This window comes from Sceloporus occidentalis, unplaced genomic scaffold (assembly GCF_023333645.1).
Source record: "Sceloporus occidentalis isolate IW3139 unplaced genomic scaffold, rSceOcc1.0.p SCAF_321, whole genome shotgun sequence".
NCBI classification, from domain to species: Eukaryota; Metazoa; Chordata; class Lepidosauria; order Squamata; family Phrynosomatidae; genus Sceloporus; species Sceloporus occidentalis.
This window is the reverse complement of record NW_028317301.1, coordinates 187,531-203,964: the sequence shown is the minus strand read 5'-3', so window position 1 is coordinate 203,964 and position 16,434 is coordinate 187,531. Positions and strand designations below refer to the sequence as shown.

Below are 16,434 nucleotides of genomic sequence, written 5' to 3'. Positions count from 1 at the left end.
TATTAATTTTAGACTCCAAAGACTCATTGAAGAAAAAAAACAAACATGCAATACGTTATCTGGCATTAAAAATTATCCAGAGGGCATAACAGATTTAATGTACAAATATTTTACAAATATTGTATTGATTTTTATTATTATTTTTTTGGCCTGTTTAATATTTCTTTATTGTTATTTTTGCCTGTGTTTGATGTAATTTAATTAATCCTGTCCTATATACATGGTGCTAAATATTCCTGGCAGCGACCCTTTTTAATTATTTTAAATACTGTGATTAATTATTTAATTTTGATATTTGAATAGACCAGCAGTTTCTCATTATGGCAAAAATTATATTAAGTGCTTTTTAAAGAATAAAAGAAAAAAAAAAAAGAATAGAAATAGATATCATTTTTACATTGGTATTGTATGTATTTGAAATATAAAATGATATATGTACAAAGTCAATCCTATTTTCTGGGTGTGCTTATTAATAATAGGGATTGGTTCGGTCTTTCTCATGTAAATAAAGAATTGTTATAGCATGAATGTGAACACATGACAAAAATGTAACTTTATGTAATTCAATAAATTTAATTTTATTATTTTTTTTTACACAAAATAAATATGTAAAGATATTTCCTCCGAATCGTCTTCAGATATTCTGATTTCATTGTGAATTTGCGATGTAAAATGTGGGTATTTTTATGTATAAACATCTAATTTAATGTTTTTTTTTGGGGGGGGGGGCGTTATTTTAGACACGACACTGTCTGTACGTATAAATATCAAATCACTTTTTATTATCGATTAAAAAAAATCTAAAAAGGTGAGACTTTTTGGCAACTGCACTTTTGGTTTTATTATTAGTAAATAAAGGGGAGTGAGATTTAAAATGTTATGCGATATTTTGTTAAAAAAAAACAAAACACAATATATTTTATAATAAACGTTTTGAGACGTTTAAAAGATGACCACAATCATTAACCCCTTCACAGCCTGGACTCCCCACTGACAGCAGAAGCCGGCTTTGCCGGCTTTCTGATGTCCGATCGCCTGTAACAGCTTCCGGCATGAAAGCCGGTAAGCTGTTACCGGTAAACTGCCCGATCGCGCAGTTGCAAACGCGCGATCGGGCATTCCCTTCCGGGTTACGTCACTGCTGACGTAACCCGGAAGGTCATCGGAGGACAGGATATCCCCTGCGGGGATATCCTGCCCTCCGATGAGGCACAGAGACGCTGCGATCTCTATGCAGGTCTGTGAGGACCTGCATAGAGATCACAGTGTGATCGGTGCAGGGGGATCGCGGGGAGGGGAGTGAGAAACCATCTCTCTCACTCCCCCTCCCAGCCTGTAACAGAAAAGCTGAAAAAAAAAAAAACGGTTAGTCATTTAAAAATAATATTAAATAAATCATTAAAATAATAATAATATAAATAATACTAAAAAAAATTATAATATGAGCTGTGATGTCACTGTGACATCACTGGTATGTTCAGGAGGTCCCTAGGAGGACCTCTAACCATTACTGTGTAAAAAAAAAAATGTAAAAAATAAAAAAATTTAAAAAAAGATAATAAAAAAAATTCTTAAAAAAACCTTACATCCCATTGCCCTAGCATAACATCTAGCCAGTATAACCCTCCTGCCCCCGTTCACAACCCCCAAACCCGTTAAGCCATAGGCATAAAAATTATACAAAATTGTACACCTAATAGTATGCTCCCTGGTGCTGGGAAAGTCTGGAAAATCTATATAAATTAGGTATTTCTGAAATCAGGACACCTGAATTGATAAACTTGGAGGGGATTTTCCATCACTTTACCTAATTTTGTGAGGATTCAGAGGGAAAATGTAAAAAAAAATTAGTTTATTTTTCTAATCTTCGCTAGTTTTTACTAAATTTCTCATTCTAAATTTTCAGCTAATCATCCAACTATGGTATCAAACGAAAGCTCTATCTCTCCTTGAAAAAACAATATATAGTTTACATGGGTACACTATTCACAGGAAAAGAGAATCATCGCTAAACCGACATACCCCAAAAATGGCAAAATTGCTCTGGGCTTTGAGGTACCAAAAACCCCTGGGATTGAAGGGGTTAAACCAAAGAAGAACGCGTTTAGCTGACGTAAGAGTGTCAGCTCTGCAGCATCTGCTGCCCTTCTCCTCCATGGTGTTTTGTCTGCTGTCATGTTCTGCTGTCAAACAGAATCAGGTTAGTTGGCAGCTATGCTTAAATATGTAATTTTCCTCTAATTCTGTGTCTCCTGTATATTATTTAACAATGGTATTAAAAAAAAAAAAATGAGTGGATATATGACCTTTAAAGCATTTATAGCAAAAAATGGCTAAACAAAAAAACTTTGAGAAGTAACCCTATGTTTGTGAGGGTCCCAGGGGGCATCTCCTGGGTAAAAAGACAAGAGCCTTAATAATAATATTTTTTTTTTTAAAAATGCAATTGACCCTATTAGTTCTGTTATGTGACATTAACACTATATATATATATATATATATATATATATATATATATATATATATATATATATATATATATATATATAGGCATTTAAGCTGAAAAACACTTTTAAAACCCATGGGAGTTGTGTGAAATTGGGAAACATTTAGACAGATTAATGTTTTTTTTTAGAAAAATAAACACCTTCCTTCTAATTAAAACCTTTAATAACGCTGTTAAAGTAATACAATAAAATACTCCATTGCTTCCTGGTGAAACGCACAAACAAAATGGCAGCTCTGGCTTGTTTGCGGTCCAAGCCTCGTTCCACTTCCCCGCAGAGGCTGCTGGGAACTCGGGTGACGCCGTTACTTGCGACGCGCACTGAGGCTTGATGGGCGGTGCGTAGTGACGTCATTACCTGCGTTCCGGTTTCTCTGAGGTACACAGAGGTGGGTGGCCGTCGTTGATGAGTCTGTCGTTCGCAATTAGCAGATAATGGCGCTGTTGGCACCTGCTGGCCATTCATGCTTATTACTTGCCACGCAGGGGTTACGGGGGGGGGGGCAGCCTTCTTTGTGTTTCCAAGACAACTACCACACCCCAGTATCTTCTATAGCACCCCATATCTACCTCATTGCCGCCATTAGGCTTTGCATGAACTGTAGTGCACCTTTATTATGAGTAGTTATTTGTATAGCGCCTGCATGATCTGTAGTGCAGCATATCAAGTCATCATCATCATCATTTTTATTATTCATCTTTATTAAGCACCAACTTATTACACGGGGTACAGGAGAAACCAATAGCTGTGTTTCATCCGTGTCTGTGGGCTTTAGTCCAGGTGCATGAGGAGAGGCTGGACAAATTAACCCATTTTTTCAAGCTACAACTCCCATAATGCTTAGCCTGCCTTATAAAAGATCCCGAGGGTTGCTATGGAGATCTCCGGAAATAGAAATGGGTTTTTTATGTTTTGTGTTTACGCTTTCGGTATTTCATTGACTATTTCGCGGGCTTTCAAATCTTGCTGTTTCTTTTAGGTCATGGATTCCCGTTTCAGCCGCGGAAAGTCAACCATTTTGGAAAGATCGTTAGCCCGGCCCAAGACCGAGGTCAGCCTCAGCGCGTTCGCCCTCCTGTTCTCGGAAATAGTGCAGTACTGCCAGAACCGGGTGTACTCGGTGTCCGAGCTTCAGGCCAAGCTGTCGGAGCTCGGCCAACAAGTCGGATGTCGGATCCTCGACCCGTTGGTCATGCGGGAAAAGAACGGCAAGCGGGAGACCAAAGTGATCAGCGCCCTGCTTTTCATAAAGGTGAACGCCTGGAAAGCGCTTTTCGGCAAGGAGGCGGACAAGCTGGAGCAGGCAAACGACGATGACAAAACCTATTACATCATCGAAAAGGATCCTCTCATAAACGCGTATATCTCCGTCCCGAAGGAGAACAGCACCCTGAACTGCGCGTCTTTCACAGCTGGCATCGTGGAGTCTCTGCTGACGTGCAGCGGCTTTCCCGCCAAGGTGACGGCGCACTGGCACAAGGGCACTACCCTCATGATCAAGTTTGACGAGTCCGTCATCCTCCGAGACAAAGCGCTCGATGGCCGCTGAGAATGACTCGGCTGAGGAGAGACTATGAGGGCAGGCATTAAAGATAGAGTTTTCGTTCTTCCTCAACACACTAGATACAGTAACAATTATGGCCGGGCAGCGATAAAACATAATGGACTCGCGTAAAAAAATTAATAAGTAAAAAGCATTACTTTTTTGGAGTGGAAAAACTCCCAAGGTATATGAAAAATATCCAAGATGGCTTCATGACACCAGGAACGATAATTCATGTTTCTGGTCCGCCAGGTGCTTTTGTTCTCCTTTTTTTTTTTCTCTTTTCTCTTTTTTTTTTTTTTTTTTCTTTTCCACAGTTTTTGTTCAGGGAAATGGACGTTACGTTAAAGAACCTGTCTCATGGTCATTCAGATATAGGTAATGACCGTCGTGTATTTTACCCTTGATTCCGATTGAGAGATTAAAAAATATAAGATGAACATTAGATCTTGTTTGTTATTTTATATTGTGTCCTAGAAATGCATCTTTTTTTTTTTTTTTTTAATTCTTACAATCACAGCCCAGTTGCTGTGCTATATTTATACCGGTTTTAACCATTTACAGTCAAACTATCCGGCCGCTGATCTACAGTCGGTTATGAGGTTCCTGCCCGTGGGTTTACGATCTACTCTGGTGGTAAAAAGAGGGAGGTAAGAAGAAAAACGCCTTGGCAAAGATCTCCGTGCGCCAGGTAATTGGTATTCATGGGGTAATCATAGGTTAATAGAATGAGGTCTGTCTGCCTACGGGCACCCCTCTACCTTGATGGTGTCATTAGCCCCTGAGTACCTGGGCCACGCCATGTAAGAGCAACATAGGAAAGGGGAACATGGCTCCTTTGGAAAAGTTCCGGATTGGGAGTTTTTGGAGATAAAGGCACTTTTTAAAAAAAAAAAAAAATCTTAATCCACGCTCATATCTGCCTTTCACCTCTTAGGCGGCCTGTCCCTAATTCTCTTTTTTTTTCCCAGTTAGGTGAGGTTTAACCCCTTGTTTATTAACAGTCAAGCAAATGGCGCTTAGTGAACTGATATCTATACTGTATGCAGTAATTATCCTACAGTCCGTAAAGATGTTAAAGGTACTCGTTTGCGGAGTCGGGATTTCTGACACAGAAACGATAGTTACGCAGAAGCGGGTATCGATAAAGTATTATTTTTCTTTGTTAGAATACAACACGTGTTTAAAATAATCAAAACAGGCTTGTTATTTAACAAAGTTCTATCACATGGTTACGACTCCCTACATCGGTCCTAAAGCAACCGTTTATTAGATGATTCGAAAACACTTTATAGGGAAAAAATGAATTATTTCAATGAGTTCCGTGTGAAAAAGACAACTCATGCATGGAACTGCAGTAATGTGCGATCAGCCCTGCTTCTGCGCCACGATGAGGTACGAGCTTCCGTAATCGCACATTTCTTGCATGGATTTTTCCTCCCTCTGTGCTATCTTCATGTGCTCAATCACATAACCCTCAGCCTGCAGAGCATCCCTGAGGAAAGCTTCATCTAAACACAAGGAGAAGAACTTAACCTTCCCGACCATGTAGTAGTTGGTGTTTAGGACCCCACAGAGCACCAGATGACCACCCGGTCTAAGCAAAGTGCTGATGTTTTTCACAGCGGAGCGGTACGCCTCCTGATCCTTGCACGCCCCTTCCAAGCATTCGGAACTCAGCAAGCAGTCGGCTTGAGGAAGCGTCACAGGCTCGAGAGGGTTAGACTTCGTGACATCACACTTCAGAACCTGCTTCACGGCACGCCGCAGTCTCTCCTGCTTCTCCCTCCACTTCTCTCTGAGAAAAGAAGAAACTCTACAGTAAGAACAGTAAACGTGTGGAATTCGCTGCAAACACTCCGCTATTAGTTACTTTATAACTTTACTGCATAATATCACGACTGTATGTTTAATATATAAAATATATCATGTTATATAGACCTGTCTCCCTCCAGCTCGCACACGTATTTCAGAACCGGACTCCAGTCAAATGCACCCGGTTTATTCTTCAACCACTTCTCTAGCTCCTCCAGGTTCTTGTCTGTGTAATCCGTGGCTATTATCTCTTCGAAATGCTCACACGCCGACAGCATCTGGTGGATGGTGGGTCCGCTCCCAACGTCAATCAAGGTTCTGCCTTTTAAGTTACCTGTAAGAAGGTAGAATTAACATATTTAGAAGGCAAACATTTCATCTTCTCTGAAGTACCGTTGTCCAACTTGTGAGATGGATGAAGCCCTCTATAGCTCCAGTTCATCTACAAAGGTTGGTTCCGTGAGACTTCATATTAGGTCAACTAGTGGCTCAACCCATGCTATGGATGCAGGTTTCTCCGCCATCGATAATGATAGAGTCCATGAAGGAAGCAGCATGAAGGAGACGTATAGGTCCTGGGTCAACTTTAGGCGGACAGCTAACATTCTCCACCCATAAGCATGACCCAATGGATACTTCCTAACCCTGCCTCCCTCCAACTCAAATATTTATATATATTGTATTTTTCTATCTATTAACCTGCGGAATACTCATGGATTCTAAAGTATGCCGAGTTGGTGGAATATTATGGCATCTTCTCTTTCTACTTGTTCCTTCTTGACTTTCTGATTTACCCAGCAGATGCTTTTATTGCCACATTGTGTTCTTTTACACCCCAATTACTGTTGAATCATTCCGTTGTGTCATCCGTGGGGTTTTCTATTCACTGCATTGTATTGCGTTTTAACGTATCGGACAAGCCTAAGCTCGTCGGAAGAGCCTACATGAATCAACGGAGTCTCTGCCTGCTTTAGCATTCAAGGAACTATCAGAAGCTGCTCAGCTGAGACTTTGCTTCCCGTTTCTCGCGTCCGAAGCTTCCTCTTTTGTGTCGCGTAGGAATAATCTCTTCTTTCCCCAGGAAGATCACAAAGGAAGGCGGCTCGTCGTTCCCCACAGAAGGCCCCTTGTGTTTGTTCTTGGCCCGCCAAATAGGCGTTCTTGAGAACCACGCAATCGCAATTAAGCCCAATGCGACTCAATTGAATCGTTCTATGCCACTGTTGGTCCCCCGGGATATTTAAGGTCGAATGTGGTCTACAAGGACCGGCAAAGCCCATACGCTCCCCTCCCTACCCAATGTGTCCTAGTATACGTAAACATACACAATATACACAACATATACTCTTCCCACCGTGTGAATTCTTGTTCCATATGACCGTCTTAAAGACTCACCCGACGAGAAGACATCTGAATACTGTTTGAGGGCAAATTTCAAGAACCCGTCTCCCAAGCTGCCCTCCCCGAAGCGGAAATAATCCTCCAGGTAGGCTTTGGGATCGAACGACTCCTGATAAACATCTGTCCCGGTGAAATCAGACATTGCGCTTCTCGGGTCCCTGGCAAAGTGGTCTCTGATGTTGACGAGAAGCTGGTCCTTGTCCTACCATCGATGGCCACTCCTCCGTATCTCGGCAGAATTGAAACCGGTACATTAGGACTTTATTAACCCACGGAGAACCCGAGGGTGCGTGAAGTATCCCAGACCAAAGCAAATATATACCAGCCTGCCGTCTTGGAACTTCAGAGCGGACGCGGTATCCACGGATTATGGATCTTTTTTAATCAAATATCTAATAATTGCGTGAGAACGATAACAGGGCGTTTAACGTCAGCACTGACGGTGTTAAACATCCCAGAAAAGTAATTTCCATGCCAGGACATTCTAGGCCTAACGCCAACGTTAATCGAAACGGACTGTGGACTGAGAGGCCTCTCCTGTCAGCTGCCGGGGCTGAGGTTTCTGCCAACAGGGTTCTCATTCTGGAACCCAGCGTTCTGGATCTGCCTCCTCTTCATGGGTGGCCCGAAGGATCCTCAGGACCTTCCTAATTCACGAGACGCAGGGAGGCTTTAAGTATTTATTTTCCATGTATATTATATGTGATGAGCTGCATTGTCTGGTCCCTGGGTTCATTCGGTGATCCCGGAAGATCAGGAGCACCCCAGGGAGACGAGGAATACCCACAGAAAGACTACCTAGAATCAGGGGAGGGCTGGCCCCTTCTAGCCCAGGGTGGGGGTGGCAGGTAAAGCCGAGTGGGGCCCTTACAAACCCCCAGTAACTAAAATACACATTAGCACACACTCACACCCTAACACTCACCTGGATCCTTTCTTTATTGCTGCTCGCACACTGCGTGAGTGGCCACATTATGTGGTCCCACTGCGCTCCTACCTATGAGCTTCTAGAAAAGAGGGACATTTGGGAAGAGGGGGCATGAAGGGAGGGGCATGGGAATTTGGAGCCCAGATAGGGACTGGTCAAACTCAGCAGGGGCACTTGGGAGGTATGTTTTGGCGCAGTACATGATGGAGACCACAAGGGGGCAGCAGACTTCGGCGCTCAGTGAGTCCGCCCATCGTATTGTAGCTTGTTGCTAGGTGGAGTGACGTCACGGGCAGTGGCTGACAGCCCTTCTGTAGCTTGTTTACCGGGACCGGCGGATAGTCGGCTGGAATCCGTTTTAATCCGCCAGCTAAAACCGGCAACGGACTGCGAAGGAGGCGGAGACAGCGAGGCCAGGCTCCGCGCTCGCCCCCCAGATCTGTCTTGCGGGCTTTTGGGTCGTATGGCTCCCGGGAACCGATGGTGAAAAGTGCGCCGGGCGTCAGAGGCTGATTAAGGGAAGCAGGAGAGACCAGAGGCCGGGGTTATGGAGCTGAGGGTCGGAAACCGCTACCGGCTGGGCCGGAAGATCGGCAGCGGCTCTTTTGGGGACATTTACCTGGGTAAGGCGCTGGGGGGGGGGCTGCGGGCCTTTTGGGGTGACTGGGCCCGGGAGCCGGGTAGGGGGTCCCCGGGATCTCTATGGTACATGAGGGGCTACAGCTCGAGTGACCTCATCTTCAGTAAACGAAGGGGGGGCATCTCTGGGTGAAACCAGGAACTGAGAGCCCAAATTACTCGGGGGGTTCAGGCCAAGGGAGGATAGTCCAAACCCCATTTATTACCCAGGGTCCTGGCGAGGATCGGTCCTAAAGCTCCTGAACCCCGGGGGCCCAAATCAGGACCCCAGATATCCGACCGGACATAGGGCCCCCCAATCCTTATCACTCATGATGGGAGGGCTTTGAGGGCATAAAATCCTATAGTGGGGTTGATGTTAATGCTGCCTAATACCTATCGGTGGTCTCGTTACCCCTGAATGAGGGGTTATATAGTCTAGAGTTGATGTCATTTATTTCACCCCACTCGTTCTGGGCCCCCGGGGACAGATGCCGCTCCCCGACTTCCTGGTGTTTCGGGCCAAGTGCCTTTTCCCCTCTCCATTGGAATAAATGATTTATTAAATACATTAAAGAGTGACCCCGGGACGCTGATCTAGACCAAGACGCGGGGGCCAGGGATCGGACGCGTTGGTTCCTTAACTCAGGGTCTATATAGAGGGGACCTGGGCGAGCGACCTTGGCCAAGACCCAAAAACTTGGCCTGATTAGGAGGCTCTGCCCGATACAACGCGGACCTCGACCGGCAAGGTTCTTTAGTAGTCGGCGCTCACCTCGGAGACGCAGACTCGATGAGTCGTAGCCATTGATTTAGTGCTGTCCGTTGCGTAAGGTCGTGCCGGTCAATGAAGCCCCCTGTCCTGCCCTTCTAATGTCGACCTGTCGCCTATATATCAAGGACGTTCTTGGTTCCATCAACTTCACCCAACCCCGCGATTATTCCTCCCCGCTTTTATTCCATTTATTTAGTTCGGTGAGGTCAGGTCCAGGGTGGACATAGCTTGGAAGCGACCCTCAGAATTGGAAGCTTTTTTTTTTTTTTTAATTATTATTTGGGTAACTTTACAGTCCCCGGCCTAACGAAATACAATTCCCATAATCCTCAGCAGCCTAGAGATCATGACATCACACGTAGATGCCGAATACAGCGTATTAACTTCCTGTGGGTGTGTAAAATTAACCATTTATTTCCCGGCAGGTACCGACATCGCTGCCGCGGAAGAAGTCGCCATCAAGTTGGAATGCGTGAAAACGAAGCATCCTCAGCTCCACATAGAGAGCAAGATCTACAAGATGATGCAGGGAGGAGGTGAGGGTCCGCACCCCGGCCCACCGGTACACAGGGCCCCCCCCCCGTTGGTTTACTGACGGCTCTGCTTTCTTTCCAGTGGGGATCCCGACTATAAAGTGGTGCGGTGCGGAGGGGGACTATAACGTCATGGTCATGGAGTTACTGGGACCGAGTCTCGAGGACCTGTTCAACTTCTGCTCCAGGAAATTTAGCTTGAAGACCGTGCTCCTCCTTGCTGACCAAATGGTGACTACTTGTAGCCATAGCGTTCAGAAAACCTTAGCGCCGTGGCGTTTACGTCACTATGACATCATGCTCCGTTGGCACCAAGGTTTTAACCCCCTGCTCCCTGTAGTAAATACATTTTTGCGAAGCGCGAGGTTTTCACCTTGTCTTAACAGGTTTTTTTTGTGTTCGCTCCGTTTCCTGGTGACCCACCTTATGACTTCCTTGTAATACGAGAAGGGGGGGGGGGGGGATTCAAGCTGTCCTGTAACCTAGTCTTCTGGTTGCCAGGCAACAGCACCAAAGCTGGAAAAACAGTGTCAGACCAGGGGGTTTATTCACTAAAGGCCAAGGTTGAGTTGAGAATTGCGTTTCAGCTGCTTGACTTACCCATACACTATGAACGGCCAACCAAGGTGAGCTTCAGCTGCAGGAAGAGCCTGGCTGGCCCTGTATAATGTATGGGTCAATTACGCAGGACCTTCCCAGCCATTAACCATGTCAGAACAAAGCTCTCCCAACAGCTCTCCTTTACAGAATAAACCCCGAGGATTATTATTTTGTAATACGTTTTGTTTGTAGCAGCCATGGGTTTAACTACAGGTCTCATCACGCCTCTTCGATTCGGTTATAACTTCCACTTCCCCGCTGAAGCTTCCACGCGGGTACCTCCTGCATGCAGTTGCGCCCCTTAACCCCTCGCTTCTTCTTTCCTTTGGAACAGATTAGCCGCATCGAGTACATTCATTCCAAAAACTTCATCCATCGCGACGTGAAGCCCGATAACTTCCTGATGGGCCTCGGCAAGAAAGGGAATCTTGTGTACATTATCGACTTTGGACTCGCCAAGAAGTATCGAGACGCCCGGACGCACCAGCACATCCCGTACCGCGAAAACAAGAACTTAACGGGGACCGCCCGCTACGCCTCCATCAACACGCATCTCGGAATAGGTAGGCCTGCAGACGGAGGGCTCTGACCTCAAGCAGTATGCTGAAAATGAGCCGCCAGCGGCGCGTCTGGAAATCTGGTTCCCTTGGCTTCTGACTCTTGTGTTTATGACCGTTTTTGTGTCCTTTTAGAACAATCGCGCAGGGATGACCTCGAGTCTCTGGGGTACGTGCTCATGTACTTCAATTTGGGCTCCCTCCCGTGGCAAGGGCTGAAAGCTGCCACCAAACGGCAAAAGTACGAACGCATCAGCGAAAAGAAGATGTCCACGCCGATCGAGGTCCTCTGTAAAGGCTATCCATGTAAGTCCTCCTTTTGAGTTCTGTGCTGATGTCATCTTTAGGGGAAGATAAATATGATGTAAGCAGAGCACAGCCCTGGAACCTTTTAGGGTCTGAATGTAAACCTCCAGCTTGTGACGTTAAACCAGTGTGTCGGGTGGGTAGAAGACATGATGTCCCCCGTGGCTGGGTCCATCTTTATGCCTAGTTAGCCGATAGGAACGCGTTTCCGCGTCGTTAATATCGTCGTGTGGTTCTATCGCACGGACCGACGTCTGGATCCCTAACGCGTTTCCGTCTCTCGCAGCCGAGTTTGCCACCTACCTGAATTTCTGCCGGTCCCTGCGCTTCGACGATAAGCCGGATTACTCTTACCTGAGGCAGCTCTTCCGGAATCTGTTCCACCGCCAGGGCTTCTCTTACGACTACGTGTTCGACTGGAACATGCTGAAGTTTGTGAGTATTCTGCGCCGTCGAAAATAATTGGCGTCCCTTTCGTTAAACCAGTATGTATTGTGGGATATTCTGAGGTCCGACTGGACATGATCAGGTCGGAAGGAGTGGTACCTGTCCCGGCGTTTTCCTCCGAAATACTTTAGGGCAGGGGTTCTCAAACTGCGGCCCTCCAGCTGCTGCAGGACTACATCTCCCATACTCCTCAGCCAGCCCCTTAGCTGAAGGAGCATTATGGGAGATGTAGTCCTGCAGCAGCTGGAGGGCCGCAGTTTGAGAACCCCTGCTTTAGGGTGTAAGCCTTTTGGGTTCTAATGCTAGGGAATTGGGACAGTAAAGTTGTGGTCTGTTTAAGGGTGCGAGCCGGGCAGCCGAAGACGCCGAGCGTGAAAGGAGAGAGCGAGAGGAGCGCCTGAGACACTCCCGAAATCCTGGTGCCCGGGGTCTGCCTTCTACTGCTTCCGGCAGGCTGAGGGGCGCCCCAGAAGTCACCCCACCGACGCCGCTCACTCCCACCTCTCACACAGGTAAGCCTGAGCTCTGCGATCCTCTGCATCCCTGCCCTCAGTAGAAATATTTATTTTCCCTTTTTAGTCTTGGGCTAAATTATTTAAGGCTCTGATCCTCGAGGATGCAGGAAGCGAAACCGCATACAAAAACCTTTGTGTTTTTGCTAGCTAACACCTCTCCCCGTCCCATGTCAGGGATGGAGCGCGAACGGAAAGTGAGTATGAGGCTGCATCGTGGTGCTCCGGTCAACGTCTCCTCGTCGGATTTAACGGGCCGGCAAGATACGTCTCGCATGTCCACCTCTCAGGTACGCTGTGGGTTCCGGCTTACCGACTGTCGCACGCATTACCTTACATTGATCTTTAGGCGTTTTTCAATTTTAGTATCGTCTTGGCTCTTACGTGGCCCATGTTTAGAACACGCAGTGATCTCTCCCTGATTGGCTGCCACTTTTGTCTCTACATCTTTTAAACTGCTTTGCAAATGGAGCCGGAGGTTGTGCAGAATAATGCTTTCCATTGGAGAGCCTAAAACCGTAGCTAATAATCATATAGAATATATATCCACTTTAATGTAAACTATGGCAGCTGTTATAACAAGCAGCCGAGTATTTACGTGTAATAAGCTCTGATTATCACATACTATTTGTACGTGTCTGCGGGCATCGGCACACTGCCTGGCTGTCAATAATATTATTATTATTATTATTCAGGGAATGCCCCATCTCCCTGCCGTTTATATTTCCGAATAGGAGATCTAGGCTTCATCCTCTCCTTTTAGATGGTCTATTGGGCTCGGGGGGGTATTTTTTCCTTGGCCTTGGGGCACTTCTCCAAGGGGGCAAACCCTAGAGCCACCTCTCTCATATCTGAAGCTTTTGGTGTTGGTTGTTGGGTGCGATTGTGTGCTGGGACGTGGCGTACGGGGCGGTTCCTGGCCATACCCGGAAAATGTTTTTTTGGGAGCTGTTGCTTCGCGGCTTTATGGCGGTGGGGGGGGCGTCTTGTGCTTTGTTTGGCTAGTAAAGCTGCTGGTGGGTCCAGGAGCACGGCATGCTTGGCGTGTGCTTTCTAATGCGTGAACACGCGGGTGGCTGGCAGATCGGTGGCGGTGCTTTGGTGTTCCTGAAACATGCGCAGCGTTCCGATATACCCCGTCGAGGCTAGAAGTGGAGCCACGTATGATCTTTCTGTCCCAGCCCAGGTTATGGGGTCTACACGGCTTTATGATAACTACGCGCCGGGGGCTGGATAACTTCCCCGACCCAGGTGCCCACGGGCTTCTTCAATGCTCCAGCTGGCCGCCCCGTTAGTTTTATCCAGCCCTGGCTACCCGGAGGTTTGAACTTCATTCCCCCCAGACCTCTTGGGGATTTCTTAGTTATCCCGTCTTCAGCGATGCTGGCGAAGAGACGCATTAAAGGTGCCGTTCCACCTACTCTGCCCAGTAACGCGGCGTTAGAAGCGGCCCCGGACCCTTCCTGGGATTCCTTACTGCCTAATTTTGCCAAATTGCTACAGAGGTCAAGTGGAACAGCACCAAGGGGCTGAAAAGTTGGCTTTTAATATTTTAACCCTTTGGTAGCTTGCACTCTTTGAGAACACTTGGGCGTCACGGTGGTTTTGATGAGTTTTTGGGGACGTTACGAGCCGCTGTCTTTTCCTCACCTCAGAATAGCATTCCTTTCGAACATCAAGGCAAGTAACCGCTCGCCCCGCTCTGGGTTGAAGGCCGCACCGGGTGAGTTTTTTGTTTTGTTTTTGTTTAGCCAAATCTCAGCTATTGCTTTTAAGCTTTGGGCTGTGGGGCGGCTGCGACGCGCATGCAGCATTTAGTGCAATGTTAAGCAATGCATGCGGTGTGTAAAAGAAGAACGCGGCCTTTAGAGCTGCGGTAAGGCAATCGAATCTATAGCCGTGCGGCTACTCCACGCCAGAGTAACTTTAAGTGAAGTGGGTCACCTTTCAATAGCGTCCCCCCCGCCCCCTGCATGCACCTGAGCTCCTCGCAGGCCTGTGACATATTGTACTGTATTAATGACTGTAACTTGTCTTATAACTGGTGCAGGAATCAGTAGAGGAAACGTGGGTTAGGTACATGCGCATTTCTAATGTCATTTCTATGAGTTCTCACTCTGTTATCTGAGCCTAATCAACTAGACAAACACCCTGCCCCTGCCTGTGGGGCACAATAGAATGGCTCGATCTTAATCGCCCACAGACTTGTAACGTTTGGCTGACTATCCTTGATAGCCAGGAGAGTTTTTTGGTTTTTTTTTTGGTTTTTTTTGTTATCCATAACCTAAAAAAAGTGGGGGGAAATGGCTAGCATGCATTCCTTTAAACCCCTCCCCGCTTCTCTTGGTAACCCAATGCCCTTGAGTCCTGCACCAGTATGAATGGACCTGTCCCTATTTTAATCAATAGATTCTGCTTTAGTATACTTCCTATATCATAGTGAATTATGGGGGCCTGGGTGTATATATGTTACATGCCCACCCAACTGGCTTGCCTGTCTGGGCAGCCCTGGAGCATGATGGTTAGAGGTTTATACAAAGAGTTCAAAGCACAAGAGACGGGGCAGTAATTCTTTATTGTGGGAACGACTGGACACGTTGACGTCCTTCGCAGGACAAAATGCTTCCTCTCTTCTGTCTCCCGCCTGCTTGCTTCGTCTCTCTGTTGTTCAGCGCAGCAAAGGCCGCCGCTCTGCGAGCTCCGAGACTCCAATGACATGTTGGGAATGATGCCAAACACGCGTATATCTGGCTCGATGTGGTGGGAGTTGTATATTTGTTTTAAGAAATGGGGCTATGCGCTGGCGGCTGATAACCAGGACGGCCTGGGAAGACTGTCGCGTTAAGCCAAACTCCGGGCTTTTCCTGCTGGGTCATTGTCTTGTGAACCTGTAATTGCGAATTTACGCTCCTGCGTGTTTTTATTTATATATATATATATATATATATATAAAGCAATACAATAGTTTAGGTTACATCAGTGGGTATCCGACTTTGTTGCCACAACTGAGCAAAAAAATTACACTGTATTTAGGCTTTTATCGGATCAAATAAAATGACAGCTCAATACAAAGAGTTATTTAATATAATACGGCTCACAGCCAAGTGTAACTGAGGATACGGTGTGGGAGCCCAGCTGCTCTACCTGAAGTCCCCCGTCGATGGGTCACGGATCCCTCTTCTGCCCGCAAGCCGTGTACTCGGCGCACAGAGCTACAACAACCCAGAGCTTCAGTCTATAAACGGCTAATGGCTGGGGGTAATAGGATTGTGGCAAGATCACCAGGGAAAGCATATTTAGTAGGATGTCTTTGTGTGCATCACCTCCTGACGTGTATTAACCAGCCACGCCATTTTTTATTTTTTTCCCCCTTTTTGCAGATTCCTAGTCGGGTGGCTTCCAGTGGTCTTCCCTCCAGCGTGCATCGATGAACACCGTCCTCTCGGCGTGCGGTTAATGCATGGCTGACCTTCAGTGGATTCGCTAGCAAAAAAACAAAAAAAAAACACAAAAAAATAAATTCCTGTATTAAAAGCAACCAAATCCAAACAGAGCTTTAGACGCTTTTTACCAGGATGGACCTGGTGAGACGGCAAAGCTGTACCAGCTGCAGAAGCGGAGGTTTTTCAGGGGTGGACGAGCGCTGTGGACCACCATGGACCTTCTTCAGCCGCAGGGCCGGAGTAGACTAGGACTAACACCACCTTTTTTTTCTTTCTTTTTTTTTAAGCGCCAAATCCAGCATCCCCATTTTATCTTTTGAAAAAGCCCTTTTTATTCCACTGTATATATAAATATGTTTTGGGGGGTTTTATATCTCTTGGCTAAGCAACTTATGTGTGCGGTCACCTGATTTGTCTGTCCTACTTTCATAACCGTTTAGAGCTCTCAG

At 46.4% G+C, this 16,434-nt stretch overlaps 3 protein-coding genes across 4 annotated transcripts; 2 read left to right on the top strand and 1 right to left on the bottom strand.

The window, feature by feature from the left end:
* The first annotated feature begins 3,489 nt into the window (after window positions 1-3,489).
* LOC149274795 (trafficking protein particle complex subunit 5-like) lies at window positions 3,490-4,056 on the top strand. The gene has a single exon (XM_089505283.1). The coding sequence runs from the start codon at window positions 3,490-3,492 to the stop codon at window positions 4,054-4,056; it is 567 nt and encodes a 188-aa protein (XP_089361409.1).
* Window positions 4,057-5,418: 1,362 nt separating this feature from the next.
* LOC149274794 (nicotinamide N-methyltransferase-like) lies at window positions 5,419-7,408 on the bottom strand. The gene is made up of 3 exons (XM_089505279.1): window positions 7,261-7,408; window positions 5,992-6,199; window positions 5,419-5,848 (listed from the first exon to the last, which is right to left on the bottom strand). Exons 1-3 carry the CDS (start codon window positions 7,406-7,408, stop codon window positions 5,419-5,421), a joined length of 786 nt encoding a protein of 261 aa, XP_089361405.1.
* A 1,333-nt stretch (window positions 7,409-8,741) lies between these two features.
* On the top strand, window positions 8,742-15,973 carry LOC149274793 (casein kinase I). 2 transcript variants are annotated; one of them, XM_089505285.1, is made up of 9 exons: window positions 8,742-8,817; window positions 10,013-10,123; window positions 10,203-10,351; window positions 11,055-11,283; window positions 11,413-11,583; window positions 11,870-12,018; window positions 12,371-12,542; window positions 12,693-12,832; window positions 15,923-15,973. In XM_089505285.1, the coding sequence occupies exons 1-9, from the start codon at window positions 8,742-8,744 to the stop codon at window positions 15,971-15,973; spliced, it is 1,248 nt and encodes a 415-aa protein (XP_089361411.1). The 2 variants fall into 2 exon arrangements, with proteins under 2 accessions (XP_089361411.1, XP_089361412.1); XM_089505286.1 differs by lacking the exon at window positions 15,923-15,973 and adding an exon at window positions 14,198-14,230.
* The last annotated feature ends 461 nt before the right edge of the window (window positions 15,974-16,434 follow it).

Coding starts and splice junctions, on each gene's coding strand:
- LOC149274794 (XM_089505279.1), bottom strand. CDS start 7,408: ATGTCTGATTTCACCGGGACAGATGTTTATCAGGAGTCGTTCGATCCC. Junction 6,200..7,260: donor TTCAGATGTCTTCTCGTCGG/GTGAGTCTTTAA, acceptor ACCTTCTTACAG/GTAACTTAAAAGGCAGAACC. Junction 5,849..5,991: donor TGCGAGCTGGAGGGAGACAG/GTCTATATAACA, acceptor TTCTTTTCTCAG/AGAGAAGTGGAGGGAGAAGC.
- LOC149274793 (XM_089505285.1), top strand. CDS start 8,742: ATGGAGCTGAGGGTCGGAAACCGCTACCGGCTGGGCCGGAAGATCGGC. Junction 8,818..10,012: donor TTTTGGGGACATTTACCTGG/GTAAGGCGCTGG, acceptor ATTTCCCGGCAG/GTACCGACATCGCTGCCGCG. Junction 11,284..11,412: donor CAACACGCATCTCGGAATAG/GTAGGCCTGCAG, acceptor GTGTCCTTTTAG/AACAATCGCGCAGGGATGAC.
- LOC149274795 (XM_089505283.1), top strand. CDS start 3,490: ATGGATTCCCGTTTCAGCCGCGGAAAGTCAACCATTTTGGAAAGATCG.